Source organism: Haliotis rufescens, unplaced genomic scaffold, assembly GCF_023055435.1.
Source record: "Haliotis rufescens isolate VD_foot unplaced genomic scaffold, xgHalRufe1.0.p SCAF_13, whole genome shotgun sequence".
Classification (NCBI taxonomy): Eukaryota; Metazoa; Mollusca; class Gastropoda; order Lepetellida; family Haliotidae; genus Haliotis; species Haliotis rufescens.
In genome coordinates, this window is record NW_025963813.1 from 25,196,134 (window position 1) to 25,215,502 (window position 19,369).

General features: G+C 37.5%; 1 protein-coding gene across 1 annotated transcript in view; it reads right to left on the reverse strand.

The window, feature by feature from the left end:
* The window catches only part of LOC124110792, a 40,083-nt gene extending 21,519 nt beyond the window's left edge, over window positions 1-18,564 (reverse strand). Inside the window, exons 1-2 of the mRNA XM_048394336.1 lie at window positions 18,361-18,564; window positions 12,789-12,921 (exon numbers count right to left, since the gene is read on the reverse strand). Of these exons, the coding sequence (XP_048250293.1) occupies window positions 12,789-12,921; window positions 18,361-18,449 (222 nt within the window). The 5' untranslated portion in view covers window positions 18,450-18,564. The remainder of the gene's footprint in view (window positions 1-12,788; window positions 12,922-18,360) is intronic.
* Window positions 18,565-19,369: the final 805 nt, after the last annotated feature.

Sequence of the window (19,369 nt, forward strand, 5' to 3'; positions counted from 1 at the left end):
ACGATATGTATTTTTCCATATTATTAGGAATGCACGTTAAACCGCCGTCAGTCTTTGAGATAGCTTGCATAATGAGATGTGAATCGTATCCCCTAAGGTTGTGAAACACAACGGGGATGGGTATTGTTTGAGAATTCATTTGTAGTTTCAAGTTACACACGTTATGCGCGGCTCCCCGATAATTACCCGTGACGTGGCAATGATCTCTTACGGAATCCCCATCCAGGGGTTTATTACAAACGTGACAACTCGTTGACTTCTTATGGGCCCTCCAATCATCCCTCGTCATACACATGGGTTTCTTACACGATAAATTTTCCCTTATTATTCTCTCTTCGTTGTGTAGATATTCTAGGAACTTTCCCGCTGCATCAGGACCTCTGTAAATCACGGGAGTGTTTGTTTTCCCATCATACCTTACAACTATATATCCAAACCCACAAGGAATATGTTCTTGAGTTTTGTACGTAAAACTACTATCAGTATTGCATTCAGTATTTTCTATGGGTTTGATATGCGCTTCGAAGTCGGCGTAAATTACGTACGGTACTGGCATTTGATTACAATAATGTTCAAATTTTAATATATTTTTTCCCTCTTTAGGCATATCGATCCTGATAGCATTCTGTCCAACACCTCTCCAGTCTTCTTTATGCGCTTCTAGTAGATCTTGTCTGCTGTACCCATGAAGGCATCTTTCCCAGAAATATTTCTTTCTAGCATGTTTTGTTTGATCGTATAATAGCCTGTTTAAACTCTTTATCCACGTATAATGATATTTTCCATCTTTTTCGACCAGAAATGAATTGATTCTGGGGATATGTTCCGGAGCGGAGCTTATCCTGTGTACAACAATTCCTTTAGAATGTCCGAAAACATTTATAGCTAAATTATTTTGCTTTTCCACCTTATCAATTTGTGATATTGGTGTAGGTTCGTCTATACCATCGAAGTTGAGTCCATCCTTTTGGAGATAGCTAGAAGGCCTATTTGCAATTTTAGAATCTACGGGGAACAATGCAGATCTTATCATCATTCTTAAACAATCATCGGATTTATTTTTTACATTAATTATGGCTTTTTTCTTCTTATAATACGGGGGTAAATTTATATAAGATCCACCTTTGAAAGGCATATAATTTGCTATATCTAAATATAAACTATCGATTTTATCCACACCCCAACGTTCTAAAGTTTCCTGTATCCTCTGAATTGATGTATCAAATGATGCGTTTATAGTATCGGATTCGGTTAAAACTCCTTTATTGCTACGGAAATATGGTTCGGTATATTCGGTGCTATCGTCTGTGTTACTTTTACTCAATAACATTTTAATCGTCAGCTGGTATTTTATACTATGTAAATCATCTAACTCCTCGTTAATTTTACTCGATATGATTGGCTTAATATCGTTAACATCCATGTTGGAATTAATATCCATCTTCCAACCTCTTAGATATTTACCAACGCCGGTGGATGATGTGGGTATAAATATTAATTCTTGTTGTTGTTGATTATTATCAACATCATCATCAACATCATCATTATGTTGATCATCATTATTATCTAGTAAAGCGATCAATTAAGCTCTTCTCATTCGAGAATAACCTCTCAGCCCACTGTTTCTCGCTTGAGCTTTGAGTTCTCTAACAGTCTGGGGTTTGTTGTATTCCAAACCTAGTAAGGTAATCAATTCAGCTTTTCTCATTCGAGAATATATACGTAGACCACGTTGCTTTGCCATAGCCTTCAACTCTCTGACAAAAACCATTGTGGTTGAATGGTATATGCAAAATGATTCATTTGTCTAATTGGTTGTTTTTCATATATCTAAATACGTATTCTCCCCAACCTATTCCTCTCATTGATGTAATCTCTCTTCCTAGCATAAATAGTCTGGTTCCTGACCCTATCAGCACCGTGTTTCTTACATAAACAATAACAACCTTTGACCCCTATCCCGCATTCAGAACATGTATAGTTTATGTTTCCGCGCCTGATGTAATAATTGTGTGTGCCGCAGTAAATATCAACACAGTATCGGTTACATAGAGTCTTCTTACCCATGAGTGTAAATTTGCAATTATTCATGGTTTTATACATCTATCATATCATTTGTCTAAATGCAAATCACATCTACACTATTGATTAGGCAGTCAGCCAACGCTATTTATAGATTAGCTAACTAGGCCATGGTATAGCTGACAATTGCAACAGCTGATAACCCCATAATCACAAATGCGACCTCGCGGTTCTTTTGAGCCTCTGACAGTGTATAAAACTGACTCATTGTTGGTCTCGGTATTGGGTCGAGTTTTTTCCCATAAACGAGGTAGTATTCGTGCATGGCAGATTCGACATCCTTAAACGTTTGAATTGAATGTCCTTCCTTAAGCAGTTTTTTATGAATAAAGTCTAATCTCTTCATTCTCTGCCGCGTATATTGTGACTGGGCTGCTTGGAGTTGTTCCATTGCTTCGTTATGTCGTTTACGCTCCTCTTCAACTTCTTTAGCGTTTGATTCACTCATACTAGAAAATAAATAATTACTCCCCGAAAAAGCTAGAGCATTAACAATAGCTCCACCGACCATCATCGCAATTGTTGCCATATGTTTAATAATATAAAATATTCAAATGTTTAATTAATTACTTCATTATGTCTTCCGGGATAAGCCCTTGTTTGAGCATATCCTTCGTTGCCATTGCTAATCCAATATCCAGAACCATCATACCTATATCATAACTATTAAAATCTAGCTTGGGAGGTGTGGCTTTAGTAATCATTTTAGCTATACGGGCAAAGCCAATGGCCAAGCAGGTGACCACCGCTGAATGATGCGTTGCGTTTACCAACATTTTACCCGTCTGTAGCTGGAGTAGTCATGCTTCTTATAGCATTATATGGGGGCTAACCTCTAATTGAACTTGTTGTTGCATCGGGGGTGACGTTTTCTCTTCTCCGGTCTTATAAAAGAACCATACAGCCGCTATAGCAACAACTCCTACTAGTGCCCATGTTTTAATCGGATTAATATTTGAACTATTTATTAATTTCGCTTTCCTCGCCAGTCCTCCCTTTCTTCCTGCAGCTATTTTTGGGGGGTTCTTAGTAACTCTTGGTTGTTTTTTTGTTTGTGGTGGTTCCTCATTCACATGTGGTTCCTCGTTCACATGTTGTTGCGTTTCTGCAATATGTTGTGTAGTTTCGTTCACAATCTGTGGTGTCTGTTGAGTCTCCATTATTATTAAGAGGGCACGTATGTTTAAATTGACAATACCTAGCCGTTATTAAAGCTGTGGTGAACGGAGCTAAGAACATTCCGTATCTATGATAAAACTCACAGCTCACTGCACTTATAGCGTGTTCGATGAATGGGTCTTTCTCTAGAGATTGGCATAAATACATGCGATGTTCTGCCGGGATAGGAAGAAATGTACTAGCTACGACTGTGTATAGTTGTAATATAGCCGACCCTATCGTTTTAGTCATGGTAGCTCCCAGTCTAGACTCGTAACGCGCGTACAGTTTTTTAATCTCTTCGTCGGTCATGTTATCAATTTTTTCGATGGTATAATTTTCTCCCAAATATTGGGAACATTTTCCACCGGCTGCCAAAGCTGCGAGTCTTTCTCTATGTTTATCTAAAGATTTATCTACATTTTGATCAACATGTTGATGTGTATGTTGATCTGCATCAGATTCTTTGAGCATTTGTTCGATGAGTTCGTCGCATTCCATAATGTTATACCTAAGGAGATATTTAAGTCTAACATAATATAATATGGCATATCCAATACATCCCGTAACAATAAACTGTTGCGAAAGAATGAGGATTTCGAGCCACATTTTATGTCATATTAACCGCTAATGTTCAATTTACTATAATTTTGCTACATTTGCTACATTTGCTATAATTTTGCCACATTTTTGCTACCTTTTTGCTTAACAGATGCTATTTTTGCTACATTTTTGCTACATTTTTGCTACATTTTGCTAAGCAATTGCATAAGCAGCTGGTTGATCGGTATTTAATACAAGTTTACAGTGCTTCGTTGCCGATAACAGTTTTCTGACTTTATCTCGTTCGAGCTTGGTATAAATGACGTCATTTTCGCGTAAACATTCCTCGAATGAATCTCGATCTTTGCAATGAAAGAGTGCTACCCATTTGGTTTGCTCTCTGAGATCTTTCAGGACAGAGTTGTATTTTTGAGTAAGTACCCAAACGCTATGTTGAGTATGCCGTCCGGAGAATGCTAAAAACGAAAGCATATCTTTCTTTTTTGTGAGTTCTTTACTCGCGCTGCAGTCGTCTATTACGAAAAGGGTTGATTTGATTCTCCTTTGTATTTTTCTTGACATACTCGTAAACAGTCTTGTAAACGATCGCCCGGATCGACTCTGTGTACCCCGTCGTCATTCATTACCCAATCTCTCGATAGGTATGTTTTATTAACGCTTATAGTCGGGCACAGTATAATAATATGGTCGGAAACGTCCCTATAATGACTTTCTAAAATATCTAGAATAAAAGCTGTTTTTCCACAGCCCGTTTGCCCGCATATGATAGCGCAGTGCGGATCTTTAGGTAAAAGATTATTAATAGATTGCTTACACGAATCGTCCATTCTGTATATTAAGTTGCGCATCCATAATCACGTACAAATATATGTTTAATTTACCGGCCGTTTCCTGGAGCTTCGTTATCTGTATAGTGACACCCTCGCTAGCATTTTCTATTCTCCTCCCACTGCCGTGTAGTTGGTCATCGTCCGTTGTTCGCATGTCGAGCCATAGCGCGTACTTCGTGGTGAGGTATTCACCCATCGATACACTCCCGAGAGACAGATCTTTCACAACCGCGTTAACTTCCGGGGAACGTTTTATAGAAGGAAGTTTTTTAATCTCATCCCACTGGTGATACGCTAGCATTCCTTGGCTATATAGTTGATTAGGAACGCCCTCGATAGTCAATTCTACTTTTGTAATCTTTGGATTGTAGAACTTCTCGGTATTTCTTTTAAACGCATCGGAGGGGTCCTCGAACAACATTAAAATACCCTTCAACGACCTCGTGGGAACGTTTAGATTGATATTCCACATCGTATCTTTTTTGTCCCTCGTGATCTTTCGATGTCGCAGCACGCGATCGTACAAAATGGCTAACTTCCTGTATAATGGTTACGAATTTGTCTGGCTAATTCGGGATTCGTTATCATATCGTACTCCAGCGAGAAATTGTCAATGGAATAGCTAGCATCTCCAGCAGCTCTGATTACTCTACCGTAGTCATTAAAAGTGAGTTCGTATTCTAACCTATCGCCTTGGGATGCTTGATAAAAGGGCATGTGGGAATCTAGTAATTCAAAGTCTAGGGGGATATAGAATCGGTTACCTAATGCATCGGCAACGGCGAGATCTTTTAAGACGGTATCATCACCATTTTCAGCACCTACGCGCAGTTTCAATGTGTTCTTATTACAAATACCTTGGTACTGTAAGTTTTCCCGCTCTTAATCCGTTCTCCAGAGATCCATATAGCAATAGTATACATCGCTATCGTCGATACTCAACGATAGCACGACCTATGTTCTGAACGGGCTCTCTGTTAACGTCGGTAGAAGTCAAACTAATCGTAAATGCTAGTCGGCCAGTTCCCGGAACTAACACATCGTGTGCGCCGAGATTAGGAAAGCGAACCAGAAGCGTTTGATTTTGATCGATGGTACTAGGGTTATTAGTTATAGTTACAGGCTGACGAATTGCTTTGACTCCTAATGGATCTCAAAGTCTACGTTGTGGGTTTAACTTGCGTCCGTATTGCGAAGACATTGTTTTATTGAAATTATATAACCATATGTTTAATATAAAAATGGGTGATTTTGATCTTAATGACTTTGATCTAAGTACCTTAGATGATCCGAATCCAATCGCAGAGGGTACTGATGAAACCAGGCTTAGTAGTCTTAACGATGAACTTTTACAATCAACGTCAATGATTATTACGATGCCTTAAAAGAAGATAAAAATTATGTTACCCCAATAGGTCGTGACTATTCAAAGTTTACGATAGATAGTAAAGGAATATTGCGAATACGCGGTGAACCCGATATTGACCATATGCATTCTCGTAATCGTAAGCCCCTAGCTTTGTCTACGATAGCAGGTAAACACGGCACCGTGTTTGTTCGTGATAAATTAAGTTTTGTGGACTACGGACGAGCAAAACTTCCCGCAAAGACTACTAAGGTTCTTCGAACAGTGCGTGATGAACTCGGTAATACAGATGAGTCGGAGAAATCTTAGATACCTATTACGATAATTCCACGTTACAGGTATCGGAGGTTAGTATTACGGATTTACGAGGTCTTGACAAGGCATTGCAAACAATGCGGGGAGAACTTATCAATAATATAGCCAAGCTATCCGAACTCGACAAACATACAGCTCAAGAGAAAACAAAACTTGAACAGGCGGGCGATGAGTTCAGTAGACGCCGCGTAGCGGAAAGATTGCGTAACTTAGAATACGAAAGATCGGCCCGCATCGAAGCAGCTTCCAGTAATAGAAAGGCACTTCATTCGCAAATCAGTCGAATTCGAGAAACTATCGATCAAGTCCTCAACGATGACACTACACTGGCCGATAAAATCAAAACATTGTTCAGAGAACAGGGGATAACCATTGCCAGTATTTTAACCGCGTTGGGATTTATTATATTGACTTTGACTCTCGCTTTAACAGGTGGCACAGGTGGTACAGGTGGTGGCGGATCACCGCCCACACCGCCTAGTGATAAAAACGGTATAAAAGAGTGGATAAAAAAGCATTTTTTTAAAAGCATTAGGTTGAGCACTGGGAAAGCTCGCTGAAAAAGCCGCGGCCGCACTTCCCGGTATAATAGGGAGTATAGTTTCCTGACTATTGAATTTATTAGCTAAGACCACCACTTGGCTTAGTCAAAACTTGTGGGGGTTGATCGTAGCAATTGCAGGGCTGTTGTACGTATCCGCTAAGAACTATTTAACCAAATCAGTTCGCTAAGAACTATTTAACCAAATCATGAGTAAACCCACCGCGACTCCACCTAATGCAAGCGCTGTTTTTTCATCGATATGTTGTTGATTTTTAGCCTCAATATGTGGTGGCACTTGTGTTTGTGCGTTAGTAGATGTTTGTGAAACATGTGGTGTTTGTGGCTTGACTATTCCCTTTTCGCCTGTGATTGTTTGCGTTATTAATTCGACGTTGATATCTGAATTTATACCTGGTTTTTGTTTATCGGTAGCGATAACAATTTTATTATTATAACCTATCACTTGACCGATCTTAAGTTCCATATTACTCGGAGACATGTATAGTCCCGGCGCATAAACTTAGTCCACTTTGGATTGAGCGACTGTAAAGCATCTTGAAAACGCTTTATAGACGATGGTATGTCAACTGGTGAATTAATGGTGTCCTCCACGTTTGCGACAAACTGTTTTTGTGCATCGAACGCCGTCCCATTACCGATAATGGACGTTCGTGTTTGCGATTGTGCACCGAGAATTGCCCATACATAAGTTCTTATCGATTCATTAAATCTTACAAATCCTGGGTTCGTAAAATTATTTTCCGTTTTATCATTAAGAAATTCATTCCAAGCGTCATCGTGCAGTTGTACAAATTTTTTAACCATATAAATAGACCCACTCTTAAAACTCATAATATCCCCTCTCCAATCGTAACTATAAAGTTCCCAGCCTTTATACCAATGACTGGTTTTATGCCAATGATCATATATTCTTGAGTAAAGTTTGCTGGTACGCCGCAACTTAGGAATATCAACTGGAAGTTTCCTAAGTTTTTTATATACATAATCACTTTCTTCTTTGACAGTTATTTTTTCCTCTGCGTAAGGAACACCTAGACCATGGTTTGCTCCTTTAATACGCCAATCTTTACTCGTAGAAACATTAAATTCCTGACAAATACGCTCATATGCGGACCTATCATAATTATTATTTGTGGAATTCCACGCTCGATCCTGCGATAATGGAGCACTAATTTCTTTAAGTATACGTCTAATCTGATAGTACACGTGAAATGATATAACAGACTTATTTAGTTCAAATCCTGGGGAATAAAGAGATACACCACATCCTGTTGTAGCACACCATATGGCAAAGTTTAACTGATTCTGCCAAAACTGCATCGGATTGTGAAACCAATCGTGCACCATTTTATCGCTAGTTGCCGTGACCCTGTAATTTTCAAAGATATCGTGGAATTTAACAGTAAACTCAGCACCAGAGGCAGTTACTATAATCGATTGATTAGTAATGTATCTCGATTTCATATTTAAGTTATGATATAGTATCATTGTATATTTAATATGTATGTTACACTCCCGGGAAAAACAAATGGTCAGTCTATTGAACTGCTTCATACTATCGATAACTCAGATGGACAACTCGAAGTAGCTATCTGTGAACAGTGATGTAACGTATTACCCAGTGTGGACCAATATAAGTGCTGCAAAAAGAAATAATGAGATGTCTATATTAAGTGGAAACAGTGGTATTGAAAAAAACATTACTATACCTGATGGGTATTACAGCGTATGCTCACTCAATGATGAAATTTTTAAGCCTAATGGAATTAGTATCACACAAAATGAGTCGAATGGGACAGTGAAAATATACACTGGAGAAACAGGTATAATTATTGACGGGGACTTAGCAATTACACTTGGAATTGGACAGACAGTATTATTACCACCCAACAAAACAGTGAGTGTATATGCATTGCCCGATTTAGTTCCCTATAAAGAGTTGTGCATCCATCTTGATCAGATCAGTACGACGGATAATATTCAACTAGAAAGTCCTTCAACTCTGCTCAGATCTATTCCAGTGAAAGATGAAAAATACAATAGTGGTAGAACGGAATCTTTCTCACCATTACAATATAAAAAATTAAAGCGGGGTATTATTTCAGACCTCAAAATTTCTGTATTAGATGTAAAACACCAACCTGTACATATAGGATACTTAAGTGTAACACTCCATATTATAAACAATGGTTGATTCCATATTTAAGTTATGATATAGTATCATTGTATATTTAATATGTATGTTACACTCCCGGGAATAACAAATGGTCAGTCTATTGAACTGCTTCATACTATCGATAACTCGGATGGACAACTCGAAGTAGCTCTATGCAACGTAACGTATTACCCGCTGTGGACCAATATAAGTATTGCGAGAGATAATTATAGGTTCTTAATAAATAGAAAAGAACACTCTATACCTGATGGGTATTACAGCGTATGCTCACTCAATGATGAAATTTTTAAACCTTTGGGAGTTAGTCTCACACAAAATGAGTCAAATGGGATGCTGATTTTGAACACTGGAGAAAAGGAAGTAGGTATTGTCCTGTACTTAACAAAAACACTTGGATTTTTATTAGGAGAAAAAAAAATATTTATATTAATACTACCCAACCAAACACGGCATGGAGATAAATTACCCGATTTAGTTCCCTATAAAGAGTTGTGCATCCATCTTGATCAAATAAGCACGACGGATAATATTCAACTAGAAAGTCCTTCAACTCTACTCAGATGTGTTCCAGTGAAAAATGAAAAATACAATAGTAGCAGAACGGAATCTTTCTCATCATTACAATATAAAAAATTAAAGCGGGGTATTATTTCAGACCTCAAAATTTCTATATTAGATGTAAAACACCAACCTGTACATATAGGATACTTAAGTGTAACACTCCATTTTATAAACAATGGTTGATGCATCAGGCCCTGGAACGCACAGACAATGTAATACAACTGCGCTTTCCGATCTCGGAGACACAGAAGGATTCGGTAAACCCGGTACCAATGGTAAGTTATACGCTTTACACTTACACGATAATGTATACAAGCGGAAAGAAGTTACATTCACGGGTAATCTAGAAGATTTAAGCGATGTCGACGTTAGTAGGCTCATTAAAAACACTTCGTACAATATTATTCGCAACGACGATAATAAATGGACTATGGTCGACGCAAACATCGAGTGGCTACTGAATATCGTCATTACCCCACCTTATGCGATGATGGGTAAGGACCATAATTTAACTAAGATAATAAATAGTGGCATCGTACTCGCGGCTTATATCCCATCAAAACGAAAAAGTGTGTTAGTTACCCCCCTGCCAGAAAACCCAGGTCATATGTTATATAGTCGTCCAGCCTTAAAAAATGTTACTTTAAATTTGGTTACTGAATTCGATGATATTAAAGTTAACTTGAGTGCAATACCTAATATTTCCACGCTTATTATTGAAGTCTTGTTGGGAGATGTACCGGGAGATGCCTTCGAAATATTACCAGGTCTATCGATTAAATGGTTCAAGAAACATGAGCGTCAACGTTGCATTATTATTTATATCGGAGCATCGCCCGTTGCAACCCTCGAGGGGGTCCAAATTATTAAAAGTGACAGTATTTCTCTTACTAAGATATTCTTGCCGTATAATATACATTTGATAAGGTTGATGTATACTCTCAAAACATTTAAGCAAGACCAATTAAAGACTATTATATGATCGTAATATACACTTTGAGTTTATATCTGGCGCTCGATGAGGCGTTTGAAAAGATGGAAACTGTTGATGGATTTCGATTACATCAAATAAGCGACATAAAACATTGAATAGAGAAGGATAGGGAGTTGAGACTTGGATTGTATAAAAAGTATTGCAGAGCCTTGAATGCTCTCGACAGAGTTGACACCGCTCTTGTAGCAACTGGCATGGGACTCGGTGTAGCGGGTGTCGGTTTACTATCAACTATAATCGCCGCGCCTATCGTGCTCGGCATGGAAATAGCGTCTCGGGACTGGCAGGAATAGTGATAAAATTCATTTCTCGTAGGTTACAAAAGAAAGCATTAAAACACGATAGTATTCGGATACTCGCCGAAGCAAAGTTGAACAGCATTGAGGATCATATTTCGACAGCAATGGCTGATTGTAAGATATCCGAGGATGAGTTTCGTTTAGTGCTGTCAGAACTCACCAAATACAATGAAATGAAGCAGGAGATTCGATCGAAATCTCGTAAGACCAGTGGTATTAGCAAAGACGAGAATTTCATAGAACAGGGGAGGCAACAAGCGCGTCAGTTATTCCGTGCCAAAACCAAAGAACTGGTTGGAGATTAAAAATAGATTGCTTACTATCGTTTGATCACATTTAGACAAATGCTTACATAAATATATATAATAATGGAAATCGAAAAAACTATTAAATGGAGAGAATTACCACAAGGTTTTTATTATATCAGTGATGTCAAACCAACCAAATACGGTTATCAATTGTTTCTTATCAATTTACAAAAAGAGTGTAGTTATATAGTCTGGTCTCCTAGTAAAATGAACGAAGAACTTAATAAAAATGTTGAATATCGCTTTATTGATAAAAATAATAAAGAATATTGTTATTACCATTTAGGCTCATCTGAAGCAATGATTGGCTCCAGGTATTGGTGAGCTAGAGCCAATTTAACTTAATATCATGACTATCATTGAATCGCATAGTCATTTTGGCATAAAAAATTCCATCTGTAGTAGCAGTATAGGTAAATAAATCCAGCTCCAGTGGAGTTGCGGCAGAACCATCATTACCTATACTACTCATTGATCCCAATTGCGTGGATCGATGCTCATGATGTCAATCACTGGATTGTCTGGCCCAGACTCGATTATTTACAGACTGCTGTGCGGCGTTAAACAACAAACAAACAAAACAAACAAGCCTACATTCAAATCCATAATCAACAAAGACCCAGCAGCATGGTAGATCATATTTCAAAAGACTATGAACCATAATTATGCAATAACCTGAAGAAACAAGTTATACCCTTCTGAGGCCTAGTGGAGCAGCCACAGCCAATGAGAAGTGCTGCCATCAAACCTTCACCAGAACATTCATCACGCATCAAGAACATGCATTATGAACAGTAAAAGTTCTGATACAGTAACATGATAAATCCCTGCCTAGCCCCTGCAATAGCAGAAGGCACCACTTCAGCCACTGGTTAATATATGTACCAAGTTTTGATGGAAAATCTTTCATGGTTTTTAAGTTATGCTCCAGAATCAAAATACGGACGGACAGAGCAGATGATGACTAAATCCACCCACATTATATACCATGGGGATAAAAAGTCATGGGGCAACACCTTTCAGCATGATCAGGGCTCCACTTGTGAGCTATTGAGCATTTCATGGCATGTTATCATTCATACAGGGCACTGTTTGTTTTCTCTGGGCATTCTAGTCCAGTCTGTAGGTTATTTTGAAACCAATGAGTAGACCTTTTTGATAAATAACTATGCTTTAAATGCTGTGAGGGGAATTTGCATCTGTAACTGTGCTGACTCTGATGAGTTACATGTTGCATGAGCTCACAACACCAATACATGTCCATGTTACAATAAGTGAGGCATTCCTTGCAGTAGACTTCATGTATGCATAAAGCCTGCATTCAATCAGTAAATAAAGATCTGTAAAGACATATGGGTATGCAAGCTAGAAACATACACTGTTCCTATAGTACTGGACTTTTGAAAAAAAATTGTAACACAAAATTAATTCTTCCTTTTTTTTTTCTTTTTCCTCCAAGGCTGATTTACTGTTCCATTTAAAATACAATGGATGAAACTCAAAATTAATTTGGCTATGGTATTTTATTTTACAAAATTTGCAGATTATCTCATTGTGTCTGGACTCTGACCTTTATCAGTCTCTCATTTCTGACTGTGATCTCATCTAACGTGTGAGTTATAGGCGGAACGGTGCCCTTCTTGTCAACCTGCTGCCTGAGGAAAGCACCGGTCGAGTGCAGTAGAGACTCTCTTCTTGCAATGCTGTGAACAAAAAACATGTGGCATAATTTTCATGTTCAGTTAATCGTAACATGGTTGATATTTCCCATATTTAAAACCAACAGAGGTGGTGAATTCTATTTATCATTTCAACCTTATAGTTTTCCCCATTATCAGATTTATAGACAAATACACAGAAATTGCTGAAATCATGTGTAGAGATACATATAATCTTTGACAATGTGAAGCAAAACAAATAACTGATAAATTCTTTCGGGAAAATCTATTCACCAAGAAGTACATTCATGGAACTTTTTGATAAAAAAATGACTGAACGATGCGTTGTGGCATAGTCCAAACTGTGTGATGGTAATTACAACAACAACAATTCAAAAGATGTAGACATGATCAAAGGAATCCATATTGTTCCTTAGTTTGTATCAACATGTACCAGTTCACATACATGGATGTTAACTTGTATACTAGTGTCACTGGGGTATGACATACTTGTTTTATGTCATGCTATGTCATCGAAAAATGCTTTAGCTGAATGATAAAAAACATTTTTATTTCACTGTTGACATACACACATGAGCCAAAAGTATTTTCACAATCTGGCTGCTGTTTAGTGATTCCTCAGACTTCACTATTTGGAGATGTATTTATACATATTTTTATCAGAACTTTTTGCTTGGGTATAGTTTTGGGGTTAGCACATCATGTTCATGTGCACAATGGGACCGAGTGGTCAGACTCGCTGACTTGGTTGATGCATGTCATCGTATCCCAATTGCGTGGATTGATGCTCACGATGTCAATCGCTTGATTGATGTTGTTGTCTGGTCCAGACTTGATTATTTACAGTGAGTGAGTGAGTATGGTTTAACGCCGCTTTTAGCAATATCCCAGCAATATTACGGCGGGGGACACCAGAAATGGGCTTCAAACATTGTACCCATGTCGGGAATCAAACCCGGGTGTTCGGCGTGACGAGCGAATGCTTTAACCACTAGGCTACCCGACCGCCCCTGATTATTTACAGACCACCGTCATATAGCTGGAATATTGCTGAGTGCAGCGTTAAACAAAAAACAAAAATCATAAGCATAAAAAAATAGAGGAAATTATCCTCCTTTAATTCGTCTGCTTCATGAGGGCCCAAAAAGTATAAATGAATGAAGCAGGCTATACAGGAGAAATAATTCATTATCAACTTGTTAAATGACGTTTGAGGTCTGAAAAATGCAAAAATGTTGAGTGTTATCTTAACCACAGTGGAAAAATACCTAAAATACACAAGGTTGTTGAAAAACACACTCGAAGTGACAGATCCTGAAACAGTGCTGCTCGAACTCAATGTGGCATACATCCCTCTGGATGCCGAGGGTTTTTTTCTGACGCACATTTTCCTCAGATGGGAAAATTGAAGGTTGTGCGAGAATTGTGCTCACGCGGCACTGGATCTACCTCTGGCTATAAAATTACACAGAGATGGAGATTATTAAATTTCCTACCTGGTGGTGTAAATTTGACTGCAAATATTAAACCGGTTTTATATTAAACAAGAAATGACACTGCTAAGTGTTGTCCGAGAATTTATTCTGCGTTGAAAAACAGGAAATATCTCTGCTTTTTATTGTACACTGATAAAAGTACTGTGTGACGATTTTTATATTTTAGCAGCTTTACGGAAACTGTGATCGAACAAAATACTGCCTCATATCTGAACCACATAACTATATATCAAATGGAGTTATATGCGTATAACGACATACATTCAATGCAAAAAATAGCCTGCGGTAAATGATGAAAACTGATTTTTCTCTATGACGCCAAAAGGCAACAGAGTGGTTTCACGTGTAACCAAGTAAAGGGGGCATAACTCCGCTTTGCTTAGCACTAGTTTATTGTAACTCGGGTCACCTGGTGAGAATTAGCTGTGGGTAAGAACAATATATTTTCGTGGTGTTTTGTTCACGAGGAATCAAACTATTCCAACACAAATATCGATATTGAAACTGTATGTACATTTAGGCATGAAAAAAACCTTGAGAAATGATGAAATCGTACTTCATAATAAAAAGATGTAATAGAGAAATGGATGGCCCTATCTAACCTATTCATTAGTCTTTAGATTCCAACATTCTCCTGGTTGTGGAAGTGTGATTTGACTGACGTTGCACCATTATTAATGGAGCACTAGCCTTATCATCAAATATAATGAATTACTAAAAACATGACACCATTTTATTTGACGTCATTGCTGGTTTTATGTCTTTGACAACATCGGGGGAAAGACGACACAAGTATTTTGATTGATATATATTTCCCCTAATTTTCGTTCATGGTATGGAAAATATGGATGTGTAAATGGAATTTGACGCTTTTTCGACGCAACATAAAATGACTGCTTTTACCATTTGAATAATGTCTTGAATATATAAACAATTAGATAGTTTACCATGTATCTTAACAGGACAAGACACACACCTGTTTGGCATAAATTGGACATGTATTTGTTCATTATTATGTCATTATTACTCTTCACCTTGTCTCAGAATTATACAATAAAAGATGCAAAGAAAGCTCTATTGGTGTAGAATTATTAGGATAATCGTATAAGGTTCCACCAACAGGGTACATGGCACGGGTTATATTTTTATACTTTTTACACTACTTCGAGAAATAAAGTAAACAGTTTAATAACCTGTGGTCACAATATTTGAAAAAGGATGAACCCATTGATTATATAATGCAAAGCGAGATGAATAATTCGTATATCATTTGTGACTTACGCGCACCTGGTGAAGCATGAGATATCACTGTTCTGTATATCAAACGACATAAAAAAAAAAATCCAAGACCAAGATAATTTTCCTAGAAATGTGTGCATATGTTTTACCGAAATATTTCATCCATTTTGGAAAAGTAATATATTCAGTTTTAGTTATAAAACAAAATGAAACGGCTATTCATGGACATTGTTCATATGAACTTATAATATTGACTATTACACTCCCAAGAAATACGTACATGTTTCAGTTCTGAGGGGATTTCAGTAAGTTTTGCAACTTGGGCATTTGTGTTTACACAAACAATGTCAACTTGTGGCAGGTGTGACACTAGTCATAACATAAGGTCGACACGTGTTATAACAAGTTCCAGACACAACAATAAGCTAGATGTGATGGCTTCATTCACCTTAGGGTGGTCACAATCATTGATTCTCTCAAACATGAACAACGTTTTGTAATAAAGTTCCTTACCAAGGAGTGATGCAAAATAAAAAGAAATCCATATGTGAATGTGAATTAGAACAGGTAAATCACCCACCCTACAGCCCAGACTTAGCCCCCAGTGACTATTTCCTGTTCCGGCAAATGGAATCCGCCACACATGGTAGACGCTTCCAGGATGACGAGGACACAAAGGCTGCCACAGAGGTGTGGTTAGAGGGCCAATCTGCGGATTTCTATAAAAGTGGTAGTAAAAGCTTAAAGACAAATGGAATAAGTGTATTGAGGTGAATGGAGATTATATTGAAAAATAAAAGTGCATAAGATATTCCGTGACTTGGTCTTATATTGAAGTTGCAAAACTTATTGAACGCCCCTTGTACATTTACATTTACATATCATCTTCTAACACTCGTCCAAGGGAAAGGATTATCGTATACGACACAATAAACTTATCAATTTCTTACGTAAACAATGTTCAAACAAACACAAGATTATCAAAGGTTTGTACATATTGGGGCCTATATCTACGTATGATATCATATTGAACATTGACAAATATCCAAAGTGAAATTAATTGTGTGAAAAAATGTATAAAAGATATGCAAAATCTACATCATAACTGAAACTGTAAATAGCATGATACAATGATCGAGTCTGCTTTCATTCCACATGTTCAAGGACCTTCACCTCAAAGAAATTACCAAATATGTACAACAATGTTGACGTATGACATCACTACCGAACACTGACTTTTACAAAATGGCGTGTTCACTGTCAACAGTATGCAGGATTTTACGAGGAGACTTTCGTAGATTCAGGGATCAATATACATAAATGTGACATTTAAGTAATCAGAAACATTCTTAAAATCTGTGTACTGTTATTTATTGTTATATTTTTCATTGAAACCAACGGAAAAAGTCAGAAATTCTGATAACTACCATTGTCAATGTGCGTGATTTTGCGTCAGTCATGGCATCACACAGTACGGAATCTTTGACAATTTCTATTGAAAATATCAAATATTTGCGATGTATCTATTTTTAGTTCCCTAATTCTTGCTACGATTCTCTTCCCATGCATATTCTGAAAATGTTGAGCAAATGTATTCAACGATTAGATAAATGAATAGCTCAAAATATGAGAAAATGCTACACTGTGTAAAATCTGAATTTTGCTGTTTACATTTCAAACAAGTGCAGTTTTTTTAGCACAGCATTCGTTTTCACACCTAATTTATTTTGCTTGATTTCCTCTTTACACTTTGTAATGGTGACAAAGACCATTTGTCATTTGATTCTAAAATGTATGAAGAATTCAAGGATGTATGTATCTCAGCTGAGTTTCAAACATATGTATGTTATTGGCGTCTCATTACCAGCATACGTGAAACGTGATTATCTAAAAACTAACCAATGTGGCGGAAAGTTCACTTCAGTGTTCGCATTCGAAAACATTCTACACGATTCTAGGGTTATAGGCGACGTTTTGGAATGATCATTGCTGATTTGATCAAAGACAGATACCCATGATCACTAATAATGCTTTTAAATTCCTTTCTCCGAGTAAATATCTGAAATTTAGATTTCAAAACATGCTGTAAATAACGCTGTGAGTGGTGATTTAGTAATTAGGAAAAATTGGCGACATTTACAATGTACCTAATTTTCAGAGGACATTTTCAATAATTTTGCTTGGCCTAAAATGCCATTGGATGATATCACAGAACAGAGAATTTCCCACAGTATTCATAACTATGAAGCGGATCTGTGTGTGTGATGTATTTTGAATTGTATTCGACATCAAAGTGAGGGTTGATGACGAGGGACATATATGTTCCTCTGGCACCCAGGGGATATCCTGAAAGAGTGACTTTACGGATTAGGCAATAGGATAACAAAAGAAAAACTTTGAGTGGTAAGACTTCAGCCCGTATACCCCCTCAAAAATATACATGATTAAAAGGATTGAGCATAGCATATAACATTCGGAGGGGGATACGGACGGAAATCTTTCCCTTTGAGTGACACAAGTGATATCTTCCATGCACAGGCACCTGTTCAATTATCAACAGACGTTTTAGGTTTCACTGTTACAAAACAATTAAGAGACACAAAGAAGAAAATTTGCATATCCAGTATTATGCATCTGTTGTGTAGATCTTGCCTAGTGTAGACTGTGGATGGAATCCAGTAAAAACTCATCTTCAAGTGAAGTTCAGCCACACAAAAAATATCCTTACATTTCCTCATGTAGTCGGTTCAACTGCATTTCTCGCATGGTCCATTTTTCCACGCGTGAACCGTACGTATCTTCTGTCATAGGGGGCATGACGACTGGCTCATAAGTTTCACTCCATTTCCCTCCCGACAGCCCAGATTACATTTTATTTGTACGAAATATCCGTTGCCGACAACGCTTTCCCCTCAGTTACAGCTTCTAACAACAATTATGATTAAAAGAGATGAAGGTGTATTATGTATCAACAAACCTCTCCTAAAACGTAAGTATTATAAAACATATTCTTATAAAGTTTAGTGTTATGTTAATAACTAATCTAAATTAACAAATATTGACACATTTTGTTAAATATTATTAATAAAGGAGAATATTAGTAATAAGTATTTAGGAAAATAACTTGAACAATACAAGGGATACAACTCCATTTGTAAGACTGGTTCACCGATCATGACAAAAGCGCTACGAAAGCAGCGCGTATCAACAGTGGAACCAGTTTGTCCCAGATTCCCTGCGTTGTGTCGCTTCGATTTCTCGCCGAAGCTCCAAGCTCCTCACGGCGATAGCCCTCTACCGCTGCCACAAGTAACAGCGCCACTGTACATGTGTTATAATAGGCGTCGCGTCCACAATAATGAAGCTGCAAGCTCCTTCTCTGCGTGTGACACCTTCGTTACACGCTGCCACTGGTGTGCAAGCGGCCACTACAAGAATGTTGAAATTGTTTGAAAGGCAGTATATTTACTTTTTTTACTTTATTTTTCAGTACTTTTAGGCCACGGGCCTTTTTGTACAGACGAAATACAAATAAGGTGCAAACAGAATAAGATATAATACACATTTCTTTGTTTTTTTTAACAAAAGCAGTTTTAACATAATTGCACATTTTACATGTTGGAGTATTTGTGTTCTTACAGCATTGGTGTAAAACAAGTACTTTGCTGTATTCATATTGATAATAGGGTCTTGCGATGACAGTAGCTATAGTGTATTAAACTTCAGAATATTTGGAA